Source organism: Phalacrocorax carbo, chromosome 6 (genome assembly GCF_963921805.1).
Source record: "Phalacrocorax carbo chromosome 6, bPhaCar2.1, whole genome shotgun sequence".
NCBI classification, from domain to species: Eukaryota; Metazoa; Chordata; class Aves; order Suliformes; family Phalacrocoracidae; genus Phalacrocorax; species Phalacrocorax carbo.
Window position 1 is genome coordinate 50,273,067 of NC_087518.1, and position 22,531 is coordinate 50,295,597.

At 40.7% G+C, this 22,531-nt stretch overlaps 1 protein-coding gene across 7 annotated transcripts in view; it reads right to left on the minus strand.

Annotated features, from left to right (window-relative positions):
- Positions 1-20,153, minus strand: part of MAST2 (microtubule associated serine/threonine kinase 2) — a 199,728-nt gene extending 179,575 nt beyond the window's left edge. For 4 of the 7 annotated variants that reach the window (XM_064455190.1, XM_064455188.1, XM_064455191.1 and 1 more), the window contains exons 1-2: positions 19,756-20,153; positions 19,345-19,428 (exon numbers count right to left, since the gene is read on the minus strand). In XM_064455190.1, coding sequence (XP_064311260.1) covers positions 19,345-19,428; positions 19,756-19,935 — 264 coding nt within the window. In that variant the 5' untranslated portion in view covers positions 19,936-20,153. Of the gene's footprint in view, positions 1-2,727; positions 2,793-19,344; positions 19,532-19,755 lie in introns of those variants that run through there. The other 3 variants (XM_064455192.1, XM_064455189.1, XM_064455193.1) reach the window with 3 other exon arrangements.
- Positions 20,154-22,531: the final 2,378 nt, after the last annotated feature.

A 22,531-nucleotide genomic window follows, 5' to 3' on the forward strand; every position in this document is an offset into this window, starting at 1 on the left:
ATGACTTTATAAATGACTTGAATGCAGGACTGGAAGGAATACTAATTAAGTTTGCTGATGACACAAAATTGGGAGGAGCTGTTAATACTCTCAAGGGCAGAGCAGCCCTGTAGAGAGATCTAGACAAACTAGAGAGCCGGGCAATCACTAACCATATAAAGTTTAACAAGGGCAAGTGCTGAATTTTGCAACTCGGGCACGGCAACCCTGGATGTACAGACAGACTTGGGAATGAGATGCTGGAGAGCAGCCCTGCAGCGAGGGACCTGGGGGTTCTGGTCAACAGCAAGCTGAACATAAGCCAACAGTGTTTCCTGGCAGCCAAGAGGGCCAACCATGCCCTGGGGTGCATCAAGGACTGCATTGGAGCCGGTCAAGGGAATGGATTGTCCTGCTCTACTCTGCACTGGCACGGCCTCACCTCGAGTGCTGTGTGCAGTACATTAAGGATGCAAAGCTACTACAGCATGTCCAGAGGAGGGCCACCAAGTTGATGAAGGGTTTAGAGGGGAAGCCATATGAGGAATGGCTAAAGTCACTTGGCTTGTTCAGTCTGGAGAAAAGAAGGGCAGACCTCATCACTGTCTGCAGCTTCCTCAAAAGGGGAGGAGGAGGGATAGAAACTGATTTCTCTCTGGCGACCAATGACAGCACCCAAGAGAATAGCAGGAAGATGTGCCAGGAGAGGTTTAAGCTGGATATTAGGAAAAGGTTCTTCACCCAGAGAGTGGTGGAGCCCTTGAACAGGCTCCCCAGAGAGGCAGTCACAGCACCAAGCCTGACGATAGTCAAGAAGCACTTAGACAATGCCCTCAGAGACATGGTGTGAATTTTAGGGTTGACCTGTGCAGGGAAGGAGTTGAACTCAATGATACTTGTGGGTCCCTTCCAACTCAGGACATTCCATAATTCTATGCTTCTTTGTTTGTTCAAGGTTTTGGGGTTGTTTGGTGGTGGTTTTAGGTTTTTTGGCTTTTATTTACTTTGTTGTTTTGATTTTTTTTTCCCCCTCAGGTGCACATTCACCTCTCCTCCAACACACACACATATATATATACATCTCACCCAGTAAAGTCAGAAACAAAAGTACACTAAGTCATGTTACAAGCAATTTCTGTATTTTATATCTCTTTTTTCCACCCAGTATGTAGACATTCGCAAACCCCTACCAACCAAAGGATGTGCCCACTTCCCTACCGTTCCTCTTTCCCCTCTATGCAGAGTCTCTTCTTACCAGTAAATTACAAATCCTTAGTCTTTCTTCTTGAGTTACAAGCTTTTCAGACCTGATAATATCTAAATCAAGAGTACCCCAGCTGAAGGAGCACATGGAGCACCAACACTGAAGGGCACACCTACTTCTACCACAATATCCGTTCAGCTGCAACGTCCTGCCTACACACAACTTTCACATCCACCTAATGGTATACGCTACTTCTCAGAACATCATTCCATATGCATTTCTTCAACAGCCATCGAACTTAAGCAACTCCTCCCACCAGGACTTGTACCACAAAGATATTAAAGGAACAGTGGAAAGGTAACAGCCCCTCACACCCACCAAAGAATCTAGGCTGTCTTCTACAGGAGATAGGCTTAGTACATACTACATTGTGTTAAGCACATTAAACACTTGGGCAATATTCAAAAGACTACATAGCTGTTGAATGTTTTGAAGAAACATACCCCAGTCAGACTCTGCACATTTATATACTGTTAAATTCACTTTTCAAATATTTAAAAAAATCTAGTGCACTCTTCCCAGACAGCCTATTATGTTTTTAAAAATGCTATGTACAACATGGCCAGTTTAAAATTTCATTTTCTAAGAGCTATGCCTATATTGTGTCAGCAAAACAATGAAGAGGGAAAGTTTTACCTTGATAACAATAGAGTTGTCTTTCCTAAGGCTGTAATTTATTTCACTCATCCATCAAAATCCAACTTTAATATTGCAGCTCATAGACAAACTACATGGAAATAGCAGTGGTCTACGTCACCATTCTTAAACAAGGGAGGAAAAAACCCCACAGAAAGACATCTTTCCTTGTCCTTGCCCCAAAGCAAGATGCAACACATACAAAGGGCAGAAAAATATTACACAACATACAAAATCAATGGATAAAGAAACTCTTTGCAGGGATAGGGCAAAGTTTTGCTTACATGCTTTAAAAATTACTGATTTAGTCTACCAGAGCAAATGGTTGAAGAATAGATGGTGTAGCACAGACTGCTGTGATTTTAAGGACTCCACTTCCACTTTTGAAAAGAAAAAATTCTTGAAGCTTTAGAAGTTGAAGCATTGGTAAGCACGTAACAAAAACACTTTGGTCACACAGAATGAAAAGGACCAGGAGCCTCTCTCTTTTAATTTATTTTCAAAGGTGATAGAAGAAAAACTTCTTAATTTACTTTGGCCTTGTCTCTTTTGCCACAAGCTAAAAGTCAGGCTCAAAGAGCAAGTGAGTCTTGCAAAGCTTAGAGCTGAAGATAAAAGCGTCACACAACCTTGATTTGCTAGGCAAAGATTATTCCTATCAGTCCCTTCAAAGGTATACAAACATTTGCTCACATAACTTGATATGAAGGATATGAAGATGAATGGCAAAAGCTTTTCTTGAATAGTGAGTAGCTCTGCATTTTTCAGCTCGATCACTTACCACGTGCACAGAAAAACTGTTAAAATAGTTGTGGTACTAGAAATACATACAAGACTGTTTCTCTCACCTGAAATCTCACATAGGGGATATTACACTCAGCAAGATGGAGAACCAGACAGATTGCCACAACAGCTGCAGACAAAAGACAAGAAACCAATTGTGCTTCCTGATGTGCAAGATTACACTAATATACCACATTAAAATCCTGATCTGGTAATTTCAGATTACAGCTACAAGGAACCTTCTCAATCATGTTTTCCATTCCACTGCACAGGGAAAGTCTCCCAAGCAATTCAAGCAAAAAAATAAAAGAATATGCACATATACCAATGCAATGATTTTCAGCAGTGCTTTTTTTTAATGTTCATTTAATGGTGCTGCAAGAGAGTAACACAGCACAAACCCTTAATCTACAAATGGCACATGAATACCGGAAGGGTGGATGCATGTCAAAGTAGCTCCATGAACTGCCAGATGAATTACACACCATTAGTGAGACTGATATATCAGCAACAGATGAATGTTAGGGAAAAAAAACTTCTTAAGACCTGTCTTTATGACCTACATTTAAGATATAACAGATCACACAAAGAAGCACTTCCTTACATGTAACTGTGTTGTAACTAACTCAAAAAAATGTTTTTCCTAGAGATCTTTAAAACAAGCAAGAATACTCAACTGTGACTGAAAAATACTCCAATCTGCCGGTCAAAACATTTTAAACTATTGCTGGGAAGGTGAGGGGGAATCTCCAAAAATGTTTTCTATGAACAGGTAATTGATTGAGAGAGATGAGAAATCTTTTTTTTTTTATTAAGCCTAATGAACACAACCACCTAAGGTCATCTGGAAGTGAATTCTAGCAAGCTGTTGGAAGGAAGAAAATAACAAAAACCTGAATAAAATAAACTGGCAAAGAATACACTAATATTACCCTATTTTGTAAGGAAGATAACAAATGAGTAATGCAACTCAATGATAACTTGACACTTTCTGAATTTTTTTAAAGCATTAAAAATAGTCAACATTGGAAGCTGCATTTTCTGTTTTTTAATACAGTACTGTTTGTCCTGTTGTGTCAGGATTGTGTGCACATAGCTGAGAAGCATTCTTTTTCTTCTCAGCATTTCCTCATCACTTTATATAATGTGTGTACATACCCTTAACAAGAGATAAATCTGATCCTGTCATTAGGTCTGCTCTAATATACTTTAAAATACACTGAAAAGGAAAATTAAAGGCCTACAGAACAGATTGCATACTAAATATGTGTCTAAAGAAGTAGCAATTAATGCAATGGAATGATGGTATTTATACTTTAGTATTAGGCACTGCAATTTGCCTTAACTTTCTAGCCTGAACTAGACATATTGAGGGAAGAGGGCCAGCAGTTTACCAGGAAGCTGAGGTGAGCCCAAATGTGACCAAAATTGCAGGCTGAATAAGAACTTGCAACTAAAACTCTTTTTAACTGTATATGCTTAGCTCATGTACTTGGCAGCAGCAGCCTAAAAAACGTCAGAGACAGCAGAACCAGGAAAAATGACATTAAATCAACATAGCCTCTTAGAGGCTGTAATATATTGGTTTACTACATCAACAAGAGAGAAAAGCTTTACAAAATACATTACTTTATATAAAAGTGTCGGTATTTTAAGACAGAAAAGGGTTTTACGGTATTTTTTTTTGCAATAAATCCCAACATTCCCACAAAGGCAAACATATAAAGTTAACCCAGTGTCAATATTAAGTTTTCAAAATTACCGGAAAGCTAAGCATTATTGCCACAGCAGTGTCTTCAATAGTTATACAGTGTATTATGCACACATTTAACATTCTTAATACCTATATCTTCCTCTGTCCAGTCATTTGCACTTACAGCACATACAACAGAAAAGTTACAATTTTAGATCTTCCTGTAAAAAAATTTTTTTAATCCCACAGTGAAAAACAAAGAAACAAAAAAAGAATGTTTCCTGAAAGACACTGTATCAGAAATCTATTCTATGAGATACCCCCTCCTTATCTTGTTCCTCTAATGGGAAGGTTTTTTTCTTGTTAACTCTTCAGGAAAGAGCTCCAAGGCATGTTTGATCAGAACCAGTGAATCAGAAGCTTTAACGTTGTTTCACCAAGGAAGTTCAAGTTGTTATCTTGTTTGCCAAGTGTTCCCAGCTGTAGGAACGCATTAAAAAACTTGTTAAAAAGAAAAAGTAAATATTTACAACTATGTACACTATTACTGCCTTTCTGAGGATCATTGAGATGCAGAATCATTTGACTCCTAATGGAACCACAGTCTAGAAGGCAAGGTAATTTGTGATTGAATGATATCAGCTCGAATGTTTGGTCCTTATATGAAAATACAAATAACACCACAATGGTTTACACAAGCAAAATATTTGATCCTACTTCAGGACCTCCTTACTAAGAGACAAATGGGTAGTGTAATTCTTGAGTTCAGCTTGTAAATGCCTAAAGCCAGAAGATTTTTATCTGGGGAAGAAAGAGCAACAGAGTATCAACTTTACAAAAGCTCTAAGAAACCACTATCAATATATCAAGGCTCAAAACTCCACTACATGCTCACTAGTTACACTGAAAACAAAACCAGTCTGAACAAAGACAATGGACATTGAAGGCCACACCATTTCTTTATCATTGGTATACTAGCATGAGTATTTCGAACATAAAAAAGTTGTATAGAGCCGGGAAACTAACTCTCAGTCAGATAAAAAAACATTATCAACTCTAGAATTCATCATCTGTACATTAGAATCCTGTCTGCTGTAAGGAGTAAAAGAATTATGACCAAAAAATGTGATTTGTAATAAAATTTGGTGTTTTAAGATACCTGTAACACCTTCTCTCTGAAGATTTTCTTCCACTAAACTCAGATGATGTGCCAAGCATGATGTGTCCCAACATCACTGACTAATATTATTGCAAGTTCTCCTTAGCATCCTACACATTATCACTCATTTATCTTCTATGTTCTTTTCTATCAGATTTTATACAGTCAAATAGAGGTGTAAATTTAGATTTCCTAAAAACCATAATCCATGGTATCAACAAGCCAAAACTCTTCTCATTTGCCAGTTTCTTACTGACTTATTCAGACATTTATTACACAGAAAACACTGAATTTAACATCTTTTATTACAATTATACTGTAAGAAAGACTAGAATGGAACTGCTTAAGGAACCAGGCAAGCAGTAGAAACACAGCTGTATCTTAAGCTGTGCATATGAAAAGCCCTATGATTTCATATTGGCCATAAAAAGGAGAATTATCAGAACATTCTGCAGGGTGCCTTGATTCACTGCAACATTGATGCTAATTTTTTCTTTAGCAAGTGAGCTTTCAGATTTCCAGCTATATTTATTTTTGTTCACATTACAAACATTGTCTCACTGTCTCATTCACAGGGAAAGAGCAAAACAACATAAAATACCTACTTATACCTGTGTAAATTCTGTTTAATGACTATAAACAAAGTTACAATCAAGTAATTTTCATTGGGAATGTAAACTCCCTCTGGTTTTCTATGAATGAACTAGACCTAGTGATAGGTGAAAAGTTCATTTGATTTACATAAACAAACAATTGCTTCCTATCAATAGGACCTGGAGGAGTTTTACCTTATTTTATACGTTACAGACAAAAAGCTCTGGATCACATTTCAAGAACTGAGAAGTTATCTGCATTAATATTTGACTCTCAGCCCAAAACAATATAGAATCTTCCTTGTCTAAGACACAAATATATTTAAAATTAAAATACTAGCTGAAAATACGAAGTTCGTAAAGTGAAAAATAATACACTATTAAAATGTGCATGCCGCAGAAAATTATTTGTTTACTAATAGTGCAGAGTTCTAATCTTTTGAAAAAAGCATTTTTGAAATCAAAATGTTAAGAGTTATTAAGTTTGAAGTATAGTCTCAAATAAAGGCCTGTGGTGGTCCAATATGAGACAAGACATAGCCCTTAAAAAACTGTCCCAAGACTAAGGGGACTAGAAGAGAGAAACCCGCACCCAACTGCCATTCCAAGGCTTGTTTCAAATGAAGCTGCCTACAGAGAAAAGAAAAAGTAACTCAGGATCTGAACTTTGATAGGGAACTGCTCAGCTGAGTTACCGGGGCTTTTCTAATCAGACATTCACTGACTACTCAGAGATGTGCAATACATTTTTAAGACTTGACCTTAATTTATAAAGCTCACTTGAATAGCACACGCTGCACAGAAAGGAAAGTATGAAACCAACAAACACGACAGGAATCCTCTTTAACCACCCTACTTTTTTTCCTGGGATGCTTTTAAATATTGAAACTATCACCTGAATAGTAGTAGTAGTGGAACCATCTGTAGTTAGACAGACATTAGTGGCAAAATAAAATCTAACTAGGCAAAAAGGACTGCTAAGAGTTAGAATGCTATTTGTTCATATACATGATGAAGAAAGACTAAGATACATTTGCATCTGGTGTTATCACTGAGGAATATTGTTATTTGCAGCAGGAAAAAGAATTAAATACTTTTGTTTGTGACAGTGAAAGTTCCAGTCTTTGACATCAGTATTTTTGTTTCCATGAACCATCTGGAGTCTTCTCACTTCCTACCACAAATGAGATAAGCACATCAATGCACAGCAAGAATAAGAAGCACTTACGTGAAGTTTCCCCAAGAACAAATTTTCCCTGAAACTAAGCAGCAGATCTGCACGTATGGAATGGGAAAAAAATTATCATTCACTTATAAGACTATAAATAAAACTACCAATGGCCTTAGACAAAAAGGAAATTAAGTTAACCTGTGGAAACACAACAAACACTCCTTAGCTCTTAAGAGAAATCACATAAAATGGCAGACAAAGATAAACTAATTCACAATTCTTATCAATGTCTGCACAGAGAAATGAAGTCTCTATAGTTTGGCACAAAAGCTTCTCCTCACCAAGCAGCATAATACAGTTCCATCCCAAAGAAACAACATCCAAAATTTTTTCAGGGACAAGCCATGTATTTCTTCCCTTCTGCTTGAGAACAATGCCCAGCTGTTAGGTTTATGAACATCACTGGGCCTCAAGCTCAAACTGAAAAAAACTACAGTCAGCGGACCCTTCTGCTGAAGTGTCTGCTAAACTGACAAAACAATGCTGCAAACAGACTCTCCTCTGTCCTGAAAACAGGGATCAATGCAAAGGTCAGAGAACATACTAATAACTAACTGAATACATAATTTAACTTTCAGGGTCACATATTTTTGCCACCATCTTCACAGTGCACAGCTCCAGTCTGAGTCATTTAATAAAACAAAGACTTATTTGCTACTAATATGTCACTGCAATTATCTTGGATTAAATGTTTAAACATCTAAATTCCTACAGTCACTATATTATTTATAAACTCATAAGCTTTCCTCTAAGACAGTGACTATAATTTATTTATTTGTACTCTCTGATCTTCTGGTGCTGTCCAAAACACTTAACATCAGTCAGTCCTGACCACTTGATTTCCTTTTAAAGGTCTTTCTAAGGGTCCACATTAAAATGTGATTTTTATGATAATAAAGTGCTGTAAATACACTAAAGATTGAATGGTGTGATCTCAGTGACTAATAAACCTGTTTTGATTATTAACCATTCTATTTCTGAGATGACATTTCCTTGCTCTGGGGCCTTACAGTGGCTTCTTTAAAATAAAACTGGGGTCTCACTCCATTCCAAATGGCAAAAAACACGATCGCAAGAAGAGCTGTTGCTAGCCCTCTCAGCTAGTCTTCAGTGAACAGAGGACATGCATCTACCAGGAGATCAACAGAACAAATGTCAAAAAAAGCAATGCAAGACATTCAATTATTTCACTGCCTATGAGCGCATTTTTTCCCCTAAGTAGCTCCACAAGTCTCCATTACATACTCTCTTCCAGTTTTGCCTTTCCAAGACTTTAACATTTTACTTGCAATTAGTGAGGTTGGAGTCTTTGGGTATTGTACTTGCTTCCTCAGAAAGCTCTGAAAGCCACATAAAGGATAAAGGTATCTAAGCAGTTTTGCCGATTTGTGTACTTGCTTTGTAATGACAAATTATATGTTAAGAAATGCAATTTGATGATTCTAAGCTGTATGCTCTCCAATGCAAAGAGAAGCAAACCCCAAGTTTAACACCTAGGATAACTAGATATCAACATGCATAGGGAGGCAGCCTTCCTGGAAACACAGAACCACGCTTAAACCATTCGTAGAGTATGAACCAGGTGCTTCTGCATGGGCATGACTCTCAGTGTCATGAAAAAAGCACACATGAGGAGTTATCAAGTTCTGGTTAGTATACGCTGTACTAGAAAGATATATTAGAAAACTACTTTTTTTTTTTAATCATTCTTATTGAGCTCAAAGCATGACACCTGTGTATTTGAAGGATAAAATAACATGCTTGCAATTAGTCAAATCTGAGAAGTACTACATTTTGTAAAAATCTTCAAGCTTCCTGAAATGCAGCTATAATGTTTTCTTAAGTTTTCATCCCACAGACAGTACCAAATTCCCCTCGCTCCTTAGTGGATGTACCTTTTGCACTTAGTTTTTGTTTAGCTGGATTAAGAAAGACAACTAAGTGTCTCAAATTTGGGTCCAACTGTACACATAATTCAGTCTTTAATAAAACCGCTTTCTGTAAGCTGCAGGCCAGCATTTTTTTACCATTGTAACCATTCTGTACTTTGTCTTTCATGATGGAAGACAAACTGGTCTCTGAACTCTTCCATCAAATCCAGTAGGGTAAAATCAACAGGGGTGACAGGATATACAAAATCTTATTTTCCTTTTATAAATCCTGATGTGCTAGCCGCTAGCATATCAAAGTGATAAGCACACATAGTGTATACTGAGCTAATTACTATCAGACAGCTCACAGTCACTGTAAGAAGTTAGGGCTAGCAGCATGTAGTCTCACATAGGCAAGAAATTTAAGTGTTACTCGAAACCTGTCTTGAATGGATTGCTGGATGTTTGGACAACGTGCAGATAATGGAAGCAGCACTCCAGAAGCGCACTGAAATGCAGCTTCTTATTATAACTATTGTTAAGTATTTTTACTATTAGCATAATTAGCTGAGATGCCAAACACCTACAACAACAGTTTCAGGAATACCAGCATGACACAGTAAAGGTCAAAAAAAACCAATTATCTAAGTGTCATTCAATTAAGTAGTTAAATAACTTATTTTAGCTTTGTACTGTTTAAATGTTTATGGTAGATTACTTGGCACACCATGTAGTAAAAAACGTTAGAGAGAACCTCCCTGTACAGACAGTTCAGGAAGACATGTTTCGACTGCAACTGAATCAGAAATTACGTTTCTAAACTCCCCATAGTCCAGCCTTAACAGTGCCATCTGCTTCTGGAAATTTAAACAGGTACATGGAATGTTTTAAAGCACTGTCTTGCTTTTACATTCATGAAAATCCAGACCAACTAAAAGGTTTTAGGAAGTACTTTATTGTTAAATTGTTTACTATAAATGTAACAAAAAGTGAAAATATTTACAATGCAGTTCTAATAGCAATGGCGAGTTTTTTTCCTGCAAAGAAATAGAGCATCATCCTATTTTCCATGTAAATAATGGACCTCCATTAACACCAGAGCAATTCCAAATAGCAAAAAAACTGACAAGCTAAACAGCTAAACTTTTTTTATTATTGCTGGGTCTTCAGTCTTGAGCCCTCTTCCCTCACTGCACTGTGATGTGTGTTTATAACAGAACATTTGAAAACAATTTTTGACAGATTACTAGTTTCAGGGTTCACAGGACCTAAGCTGTAAGTTACATAATAGGCTATTACAAAAAACACAGCTTAAAGGAAGAAAAAATGTTTTAAAGAAGGTTTTAAAGGTAACCACAGATCCACTTCATTAAAAACCAAACAAGGCCTTCAGATCTTTCTACTACAATGAGAATATCGCAGAGCATCAACTTCCTATGGCCAAGAGTGACATCTATCAAGACATCAAAAAGTTTAGTACATTTTCCTCACCTGAAACGATTTTTCTATTTCCTTGCAAAAAGGTAGAAGATTTTTGAGTGTCCATGGACTCAGCTTCTTCCACCAAAAAGCAGCATTTTCACCAGGCTTCAAGTAGCACTACATCACTACAAAAAGATACTAACCACAGCACATCATTATTTGATGTGGAAATTACATTATTAAGAATCTATATGACCTGTCTCCTTAGCTAACGTGGTTCTTGAGGAACAAGGTCTTAGTGGGTGACAAAGCGTTTTGTTTTGGTCTCAAACAATTCACTAACATGGTGGTCTTCACTGCTTCCTTAGCTCCAGCTACTCCGGTTCCAGGAATAAAAATTAATAAGAGTAAAAAAACCTTTTATTTCAAATAAATGCCTATCATTGTATCTATAGTAATCCACTGCATTTGTTAAAAGCACCAAAGCTATGTTGGCTTATGGAGCACAACAGGCAGCTTAGGCAATAAAAATAACCTATCAGATAAAAATAAAGAATTGCCTCTTCTGGAGACTCTAAGAGCTACCTTGACAGGCAGGACAACATGCACACTCTTCGTGCTGCAAGAAGGCATATGAGCTTGCTCAAGAAGAAAGCCAACTTCCAGGTGTAAAGTCCATAATACAGACCCATTGCTCCAACACAATGCACAGATATTGCTTGGTTTCCAAAGCATGCAGTCATGAATATATCCAGTGTCATTCTGAGTGTTCTGTAGATGCCTAATCCTGGCCTTGGACAGCACCCAGTGTTATCCTCAAGTGCTCTGTAACAAATACTTAGCAGCAGCAGCTTTTCCCTTCAAGCTAATAATTGACTATGATTATAAAGACAAGCAATCCCTCAACAAATCCAGACTCTTCTCTTGATTCCTTCACTTCTATTCTCCTTTTGGAAAAGCAATACAGTGCACTGCTGAACTCAGATGCAAATCATCAGCAATGTGAACACCTACATATTCATAATCTCTCCACGGCCTGCTTAGCTATTCTAATATGCAAGATATGAAATTTATGTGGCTAGCACATAATATTTGCTCCTACTTTTCACTTGTGACAGGAAACTGAAATCTCACACAGGCAAGTTGAATCATCTAAGCTGCTGATGCCGTGCCTACCTCCTTATTGATTTACACAAATCAATTTGAACAAATTAGGTTTGTTCATTAATATTCAACTTTGAGGGAGGGGATGTTTTTATTATATCAGGCCAGAGAGGAGCCATATGCCCCTTGGCTTTATTTTGCTATTATCTAACAAGCCCATGGCAGAATTGGTCACTTGACTCTATGTCCCTTTTGTCTGCTTCTAGATGAATCTTTTGGCTCAACTCTGTCATTATCTAACAAGCATGCTGCAGAATTGACCACTTGACTCTATTCCCCTTTGCCTGCTTTTAGATGACTCTCTTCTCCAGTTACTTTTCCCCTGCCCCATACTTCTCAACATTAGTATGAAGATACATGTGAACTCAGAACACCAGGTTGCCAGCAGTTGCCATTGCTGCCCGATCAAAATTCAGAAAGGCAAAACTATGGCTAAGGAGAAGTCAAGCTGGAGTAGCTCTGGCATCAACAAGAATCAGCTTGTGCAGGGCAGCAAGACATACCTACAGGACATTGAGAGGTTTGTTCTTTCTGGCTTCTTTATTTGCCTCCTCAGGAAAAGGACAGAGAAGAAAACAGAGACAGAACCATACATGTCATAGGGAACAGCCCCTTCTTCCACAGCTATGCTCTGGCCTCTTTACCACCTTTATTTCTCCACAGAGAAGGGGATAAACTGAAGAAATTAAACTCTGAGGTCGAGTAAGAATGCCTGCCAGCCAACCATACACTCTGGATTCTGATTCACCATCTTAGAAGCTTTGCGGGCTAGAACTTGGCACCTACTTATTTAAAAAAAAAAAAAAAAACACACACACTTATTTTTCACTCTCTCCCTGTAATGAGAAAAACATCTAGACAGCAACAAAAAAGGGAGATAGGAAAAGGAAGTCTGAGGTCTACAAACAGTAACTGAGTTTTTAATGGTAAGTCACATCCACCGCTCATAATTTAGGAGTTTTTGCCAATATCCTCCTTAAGACTTTCTTTAGCTCCCTTAATGAAACAGGCACAGGACAGAATTGCTCTAAAATCAGCCCTAAATGGCAGCAATATCCCAAAACAGGTAGCTAGAGATATTTATATAAAGAGATGGTGCCTGACCTTCTAGAATTCAGCAGCACTCCATCCCTCCTTCTGTAAGGAGAGGCAATGATACTTACAGAACGTATTTGGCTATGTTTAATCTATACTTGCTTTTATGGAATCTGAATGTGAATAGTAAAAACTACACTTCACTGCAAATGCAATCTGCATTGCTAGCAATACCTCCATTTGATTCCATTTATTTCCTTGAATTTTGGAAATAAACTTCCATCTTCAGATTAAGTTTTATCTCACCTTGTAGGTTTTGATATGAAGATAGAAGAAACAGCTTTGAGTATTGCGAGCTGTTAATCATAGGGCTGGGGGAGCAGAACAGGAGCTGCAACAGTGCTCTGAGCAGTAGCCTGGGAGACAGAGGTGTAGAGAAAGCTCAGAAGCAAAGTGTCATCTGAACTCCAAAGGCTTGCTTCTTCACCTATCAAACAAAAGGGAAGACTCACAGTAGAAATAACCAAAGAACACCAAACTGTTATGCAGTCTACACACAGGGCTCATCACAAGAGAGGTACTGCCTTTAATAGCACTGATGGCACCTAGAGAGAAAATAAATGAGTAAATGCTTGTTATATTTGAAGCACAGAAGCTCTGATTAGGAAAAAAGAAAGATCTCTTCAATTTCCAAGCTTGCCACATAGCAAGGAAAGCATCCTAACAGCTTCTTTGCAGCTGTGGAGGCAAAACAGATCTGACTAGCACTCTGGGGTTTGGCCAGTTTCTGCCGGTCACTGACTGCTTTCCAAAAAAACAAACAGGGTGAGGAGTCACTGGGAAAGATCCTTTGCCATTCCTTAAAAAAAAAATCAAAATATAAACACAACATGAAAGGGGGGATAAGCTTTCTAACCTAATGTTTATAAGTAATCTTGGACCACTTTGCAGGATGTCTTGAATAGAGGGAGTAGAAATATCCACACAGGCATAATATTACAAAACTCTCTCATACGACACACCCAACTGTGGTAATGCTATCCTCAAAATCATGAAAAGACAAGTATCAAACAGTAGTGGAGAAGAAACCTTGTCTGTGATCACACTATTCCAAGCTTCTTCCAGAATACTACCTATTTTTGGTGCACAACAACAATCCAGGGGGAAAGCACGAAGTACTATCAGTAAAATAACTCAGTGTCTTCAGTCCCAACTGAAGCTAGCTTTTATATTTCAAATACTCATACGTGGAAAACTATCAGATAGTAGACACTTTTTACTGCCTCTGCTAGCATAGGCGTATTCCACAGCTGAAAGTTGGACATTAGACAAAACAAGCCTTGAAATAAAATGTGGTTTAGTTTCCTAACTGCAGGAATAATTAAACATTGGCAGAGCTTCCCAGAAGAGGTGACAGACACACCATGATCTAAGGCTAAGATAAGATCAATTTCTAAAAGAGATGTTTTAATTTATCTTTCAGGAAACCTCCACAGCCTGCACATGTGGGGAAATCATCCTGGATAACCACAGTAATCCATTTTGGCTTTGGGACATAAAGATCTATAAAGTTTCAAAGACAAGCAGAGAGAAAGTCTTTTGCTACTTTCAGAAAGTTTGCAGCACTACAGTTCCAAATGACTGTAATAGTTAAATGATTTGATTGTAAGCCAGTTACCTTGTTCAAAGCTCAGGAAACAGTTTCTATCCAATGCAGAAATGACAAAATGGACTTTCTGGGGAACACACAAGATCCCCCTTCTTCAGGCACACCAGAATTTATAGCTGGAGATAGTCTATTGCACTGACTGTCCTATAGAAAGGGCTCCCCCAACAGAAAACTAAACTGAACTAAGGAACATTTTCATCTGTCTCTATGCAGCTTGCCTGTTGGCATCAGCTGAATATTTCCCATACAACAAACATACATGCAGCATGGGAGCCTCCAGGATTAGCAACATCTCAGTCCAGCTCTTCAGCAGCAGCAGCCACGTTGAACTTTATACAAGACAAAGGGTCCATATAACCCAAAATCTCATCTCTACAACTTGCAGTCCCTCTACCAGCCCAGTGAATGGCTTTGTTGAGATTCTGCTACTGGTGTCCCCTTCATCTCTTTATTATCCTACAAAATCACAAAGTCATGGAACCTGCTCATAAATCCTCCCCTGGCCCTGGCCATCCATAGCAAGAGGAGAGGGAATTTCGACAGGAGTGAGGGTAAAATTATGGCAAGCACAGGGTCTGTTCCTGTTCCCTCATTCTGTCACATTGCCAAGCAAGGCACCACTAGACAGCACCCACTAGGTCCCTGGTTGCCTTTAGAGCAGAGAACACTGTTCAGCAATACTCAGTGTTCAGTGTCCTCTATTTTTACTCTTTTGACCCTCGACCTCCATCCTCTAGACCTTCCACAATGCTTCAGGTTTCATTGTATCTGTGTATTCTGCCTCTGCTTTCAGTGGAAGACAGGATTAAGATTTGTTAGGGACATGCTAACACCCATTCCTCACAGAAAAAAAAAAAACTACACAAGTAGCAAAGAAATTCCTTACAGAAAACTAAAGGGAAGCATCATGCATTTCCCCTGTTCTAATGTTCTCCTAGATGGTAGTTAATTTCCGCTGTTTTCCTCAGGTGGGTACAGTCTGCCTATTGAGTAATCTTCACTAGATCCCTCTTCCAGTACTTCAACTCTAAATGCATTTTGCATCCATTGCATCCTTTGGCAAAGAAAAAAAATATACATGTATTACCTTTTCCATAAAGATTCTCTTTTTAAGCCTGACTCCTAGTTTAATACTAGAGGAAATAGTCAGCTGCTGTTTGCTATCTACCCACTACGTACCGACCCTGGTCTTGTATGCTTCCCACCACAAACCCCTAAAGTCATATCTTCTAGACACTGAAGAGTCCTTTATATGAGAATTTTGACCTTTGACTTCTACCTGAAGTAGAACATGCTTACAGAAGCACCTCTGACAAACACTGGCTATGATCCCTGTGGGATCTTTCACAATAAATATCACAATGTCTCAAACTAATTATGTAAGCATGATATGGAAACAACCTAATGCTTACAATATGCCTCTGGGTGAGGATGACTGTCACTCCTAAGCAACAGTAACTTCCATCTCAACTTTCTATTTTTCTCCTTCAACGCAGTCAGCAAACATACAGTGATTAAGCTCATACTTCACAGAAATCCAAGTGGGCCGTGTCTGACAAAAAGCCCTCTCTCAGGGAAACTAAACTGTCACGGGATAAGAAGGACAATTTAGCTATGAATTAATGACTGATTAACATATAGGAAATAAGAGGTTGGAACAATTGGCCTTTTTCCCAAAAAAAGAAGGATCACCAGTGGAGTCCCACAAGGATCTGTTCTGGGATCAATACCTTCAACATTTTAAAGCAAAATCTAGCAAGAAGCTTAACACTTACGTGACAGTTTGCTGACAATGCTTAAAGTTATTCAAGGTTGCCAAAGCGATGGCCAGAGATCTGAAGAAGGCCTTAATGATACTGTTTAAGTGGGCTGTGAAATAGCAGATAAGAGTAAATGCAGATAAATGTAAAGTGATGCGTAGTGTAAAAAAACAAAATCCTAAACGTATATACACGATGACAAATTGTGAACTAGCTATTACCACTTAAAAGAGTGATTGTGAAGTTATAATAGGCAAAGCTGGCACAGAAGTGCCAACTCAATGCTTAAAGATTGACAAGAAAATGCAGGTAGAAGATTAAAGAATAAAACCTAATATGCCATATGAGTTTATAGGGTGTCATATGCCGAAATACCTTAGCCAGTCCTGGTTATTGTTCCCCAACCCTGTTCCTCTGATCCATGCATAACTATCTCCAATCAGGAACAGACCTGCCTGCAAAAGGTGCAAAGAAAACAGCAAGGCCAATAAAAAGGATTGGAGTCACTTCTTTCTAAATCGCCTCTGGAGAAGTCACAAGCAAGGGAGGATAAACAAAAAAAAAAAGCAATCAAGCCATAAACCACACAGAAGAACATGGATTTTCTTTTTCACCGCCTCCTCCAATACGAGAATTAACAAAGAAGGCATGAAACAAGCAGGGAGAAAGTTCAAAAACAAAAAGAAGTGGTTATTCCACACAAAATGCATTTAAGCCTTACACTCAGCCACAGGATGTTGTGGATGCTACAAGCATACATGGCTCTAAATACTGATTGGACACATTCATAGAAGAAAAAACCCACTGGGGGCACTAAAAACAAATACCACCTCTAGTTCGGAAACCTGCGAGCCACAAATTACTGGAGGCTGGGAGAGGTATTTCCTCAGTATACACTATACTCTTCTCCAAGCATCTGCTTTTGGCAGCTCAGAGAGGCAGGATGCTGGGCTAGAAGAATCTTTAATGTGACCAAGTACAGCCATTTTTATATTCTTACGTAACTCATTAAAAAGTGAAAACATTAATCATATGTACATGTCAGAACTATAAGCACCGCATATTAAAGGACCAGATTTTCAAAGGCCTAAAGGTTAGTACAGTGATTAACTACTACAGTCGCTGTTTGATAAGTGCTTTTTCCAGTATCAGGGTAGCTTGGTCTCCCCCAACCACAAACTTGTGCAAATGTATGGCAAACAAACTGTGAAATCTGAATTTAATTCAGAACGGTTACCTGCAGCTGTGCACACTGTTGCACTGGTACAGCTGAGGGCGTGCTACAGGCTTGGAAACAACAGGGCTACTCAAATCAGAAGTGGCCCCAAATGAAATATGTGTCAGGCTACAAGCTGCATCAGTGGAAACGGAATATCACACTGTCTTTTGCATCTCAGAAGGTCCTTTCCACCACATCCTCCCTACCAACTCCTGACATTTAAAGAAACACTGAATTATTGATATTAAAGCAAGGAACACTGGGAGTAGACTTATTTGTCCTGTATATTAAATTTGTCCAACATACCTATTTATTTCCAGTTGTTTACCACATTTACAAAACTTCCATCACTTCAAATGGAAGACAAAAGGGGAGAGGGGAAGAGAGGTTCTCCTTTGAAGTTTGGGGGGCATCTCACACTGGTTGATTAGAAGCTTTCTTAACTTTAGCTGCAAAACTCCTCAAAGACACCATCACACTGAATACTTGCCAGCACGTAAAGATCTGTTCCTACACGTCACATCAGGTCATAGTCAAAGCACCCAAGCTAAAAACAAAGTGGCAGTATCCCCCATTAAAAGGCCTTGTGCATCTCAAAAACTGCCATTTCTGAATTTGCAGCCTTTCCTGTTTTTCAATGTTAATTATGTTCTGGAGAAGCTTTCTGAGTGTTCAATACATTATATGGTACTTCGCGCGTTCTGTATGCATGATTTGCACAACTACTTAGAATGGAAATAATTTCCTCTAATTTCTGTGTCAATGTCATATACAATACGCCAAAACAACAAACACCTTGGTATTGCATTTGATAGCTCAACCAACCACTATTTTAATGGATAGTTGGGAAGAAATTAAGTCATCTCTTCTGCATTTAGATCTTTTTTTCCTGAATAAGGATATTAGTGTTCTTTAATTGCTCCAGTAAGTGATAAGCATCAAAACCAGCAGCACCTCTTAACCACCTGGTTTAACAAGGCACTAGAGAACAAAATAAAAAATTTAAAAATAGAGCTTTCTTCTTCCAGGGCCCAGTCTAAGAAATCTACATTCAAGAGATAGCTACTAGTCAAAGCCAAAATAAAAAGCTCCTAAAGACATAACTGAAGGCAATATAACACAGCTTATCCAGAAAAAACTGAGAAAATATAAAAAAATAGAGTAAGCCTGTGCATCTGCAACAATGATGTAAACTTAAGACACAGTTTTGACAAGAAGAGTCAAAGAACCTAGTTTTTCACTTTGCTCCTAAAAATGGCAAAACAAAGCAATGAATTACTGCATCCTGGAAGTCTTTGCACTTGTGATACTTTCTCCTTCTCTTAAAAAAAAGAAAAAGAAAGAAAAGAAAAAAAAGCATTAGTCGCCATCTACATTTTTAAACTGCCAAGTCTCATCCCCCATTTTTCTCTCTTGTAAAACTAGGACTATCAAAACACACCAAAAGAAAGTTTAAGATCTCTTGGGCCTCTCATCCCTGTGACCCTAAGTAGCAATCAGTAGATTCTTTTTTTTTTTGGGGGGGGGGGGGGGGGGGGGGGGGTGTGAAAGACAGAGATGGGGACACATTGAACTTAGGTGCTCCCGCTTTTAACAGCCTATGTGTTTTCAAACGTCTGCAAAGGCACATTTCCTAAATAAACCACTTGTGGCATTACGAAGTAACAGGTAAAAAATGCTAGAAAATGCATCACAATTAACGTCACAATTAGGAGTGACCTACAGGAGGTTACTAGCAAGAAGCATTCTGTAATTACTAACACCAGCCACCATATAACACACGCTAGATTTCACCGCAACCTCCCTCGCTTCTTCACCGGCGCGCACGCAGGACTCGTGGCACCACGACGATCCCCCGCCACTCACCCACCGCCATGCCGGCAGAACACCGGCGCCCCGGGCCCGCTCCTGGCCAGCAAACCTGTTCTCTCCTCTTCTGGGGGCACCTACCTGCGGACGCGAGGGGATGCTCGGGGGACGCGCTCTCAACAGCGGCCGTGGGCGCAGCCGCCCCCCGGGCCGACCCCTCCCACCGAGCACCGCACGGCGCCGCTCCCGACCCTCGCCCCCCGGCCGCGCTGCCCCCGCCGGAGCCCCCGCCCGGGCCAGGCGCGCCGCTGCCTCACGACTGCGGCAGCCGCAGCCCGGCCGGGCGCGGAGGGAGGCACCGTCCCCGCCCCGGTCCCGGCCCTCCGCCACGCGGGGCTCGCGTCGCTATGCCAACGGCCGCCACCGGCCCGGCAGGGCCCCCCCCCCGGCCCCGCGCCCCGGCTTTACCCTCTCCAGCGCCTCCCGGCAAGGCGCCCCCGCGGCCCGGGCGTCCTCCGGCTCCTTCCTGCCGCCGCCCCCCAGCAGGGTGGCTCTCCGCTCCGCCGCGCTGGCGACCACCGTCCGCCCGGGCTCCCTCCGCGGCGGCGGCGGCGCCGCTTTGTCCCCCCGGGAGCGGCCCTTCCTCATCGCGGCGGCTTCTCCTCAGCGGCGGCTGCTGCACGGCTCAGGCCCCCGCTGCGCGGAGCCGGCCATGGCGCGGCGGGAGTCACGGAGAGCCGGAGCAGCGGCGCCGCCGCCACCGTCGCCGCCACCACCTGGGCGCGGGGCGGACGGACATGCCCGCCCGCCGCCGCCGCCGCTCCCGCCCGCCTGTCAGGGAGCGCGGGCGTACCGCCTGCCGCGGCACCGCCCCCCCGCGCCCGCCAGGCGCCTATCGCGAGAGCGCCGGCCTCGCGGCGGGGAAGAGGCGCGAGACTTGCGGGAGGGAAGGCGGGTAGCGCGCGAGACTGGTCACGAGGGGCGAGCGGGAGGTGCGAGGCGGGAAAGAGCGCGCGGTGCTGAGGGGCTCTGGGGGTGCCTGCGCCGCCGCCCCTCAGAACACTCACGGGAAGCAGGAATGAGCCGGGAGGGGACCCAGAGCACTGCAGCGCGGCTCCCCGTAGGGCTGCCTAGGCAAGCGACGCCTCCGGGCTGCAGAAGCTCTGCTTCCATGCCAGGAGAGGTGGAGGAGAAGGAGGAACAGGGCTGCCTCGCTGCGGTGGCAAAAGGTGTGAACTCAGAGGTGTAAACTGAGGATACGCGATGCAATGGTGGCTCCTGGGGGTGAGGGCAGTGTTTCTGCTCCAATCACCACAATCTGGGACTAGCTCTGGTGTCCAGCAGCTGGATTCCCATGTCAATAAACTCTTCGTTGTCCCTGAAAACATAAGGAGAGCACAGGGCCTCTCCTGTGGTGCCACCAGGAGTAGGTAGCATTTGGGAAGGCAACACACTTATTTGTTTGAAGAGGCCCACCGGCTCCTCCGACACAACTTGGTGGGAGCTGAGCCCCATTCCCCACAGCGCTCGGGCCACTGGAACATCTCTGGGCAGTCCCCAGCCCTCTGCAGGAGCGCCAAGCTGCGGAACTACCAGCTGTGCCATCAAGCGCTACAGCCCACTTTTTGATGGAGCAGATTAAGACGTAGCTCACTGTCTTCTCAGTAGAAAAAACAAACCTACAGAGATTCACTACCTCAAGGAGTAATCAGCATATATCATCATCATCATCTTGTGTCTCGTCTCGATAATTCACACCCTCTCAGCATTTTCGTCTTTGCAAATTATTTCCTGAGGGTGTAAGTTACCAGTTTCTGCATTCATTTTTCACAAAAGCAACTTCAAAGTTTTGGGGTTTGTTTTTTTTTTTTCACGATTACATAGTCAGGAGCCCTACTGCTGCTGCAGAAAAAACAATTCTTTCTCCCTTTTTAGTAAGCTGAAAAGGCTCATACATCTTCAACCAGAAGTTTGATTTTATAAATTTTTTATTCATTTTGTACAAACAAAGACAACAAAAATACACTTTAGATGATTTATTGATGTAGATGAGTGGGAGCATTTTTAAATAATTATTAAGGATATTTAAGTTCTTGCTGAAAACTGTTGCAGGATGCTGGATTAGTCACAGAGATCTTTTTCCATCATAATTATATATGATAGAGATGGACAACCATGTGGAATTTCCCAGCTGGGAATCCTGCCCTAACTAAATGTGAATAATGCAAATTTATGGAATCTTGGCATCCATGATAATGCAAGTCTATTAGGATGGCACGGTGCCTCGTCATAATTCGGCTGGATCTTTTCCCTGTTGCAACACAGATGCCAATTAGTTATTTGCTGGTTATGGCCTGTGGGCCACCTTGCACTGGCTCACACCTGTTTGCTTCGTGTGCCAAAAAAAATGAATATGGGAAGAAAAGTCACAATGAGAATTTGAATAACACTACCTGCCTTTAAAACATATTAAAAACAAATCTTCAGTTGTTAGTTTTAGATAGAATTGCAAATAATTGCCTTCTGGTTCTGTATTTTACTCAAAACAATTTAAAAATCTTTTTGATCACTCCAAATCAAAAGGCTGGTTGGGGGTTGATAGAACATTTTTACTTGTGAAAAGACTGTGTTTGGTTTGCTTCTGGATTATATTCTTCTCTGTTTAGTCTCTGTTTAGTTATTTTGGACTCAAGACATCTTTCCAATATTTTTGAAACAAAAGAACAGTGAGGTTTCATGTTGAAGGAATAGGAAAAATACTCCTCATTTTACTGATTCACCCATATTTTTTCCATTTAAACTTGTCACTGAATATGACCTGAATCTGCAGACCAATCTGAGTGACCTGATTTTTATTTTCCATTTTCCTTTTTTTTTTTTTTTCCCAACTTTAAATAAAAGTCAACGAACCATGAGAGGCTTGGCAGGGAAAAGGGGTACAGATGAACGAAGCAGAGCGTGTTATAATGCCACACCTATGCTCACGGTCTTTGTCTCCAGAAATGTTCTGTCACATCCAAAAAAGATAGAGGAAGAATTAATAAAGGGGCTTATAAAGGGGCTGATTCTTATGTTACCCTGGCTGACTAACGTGGAGCAAAAGCAGGGCACCACAGAGAGCCTGTGTAGCTCACTGATACTCAGCTAATACTCAGTTAATTCTGTTCCGCTTTGCAGTTCCAGATACTTCCCTTCTCTGGCTTCCATCTTCCATTTTCTCCGTATAAAGAAGGTCTCGGCACTA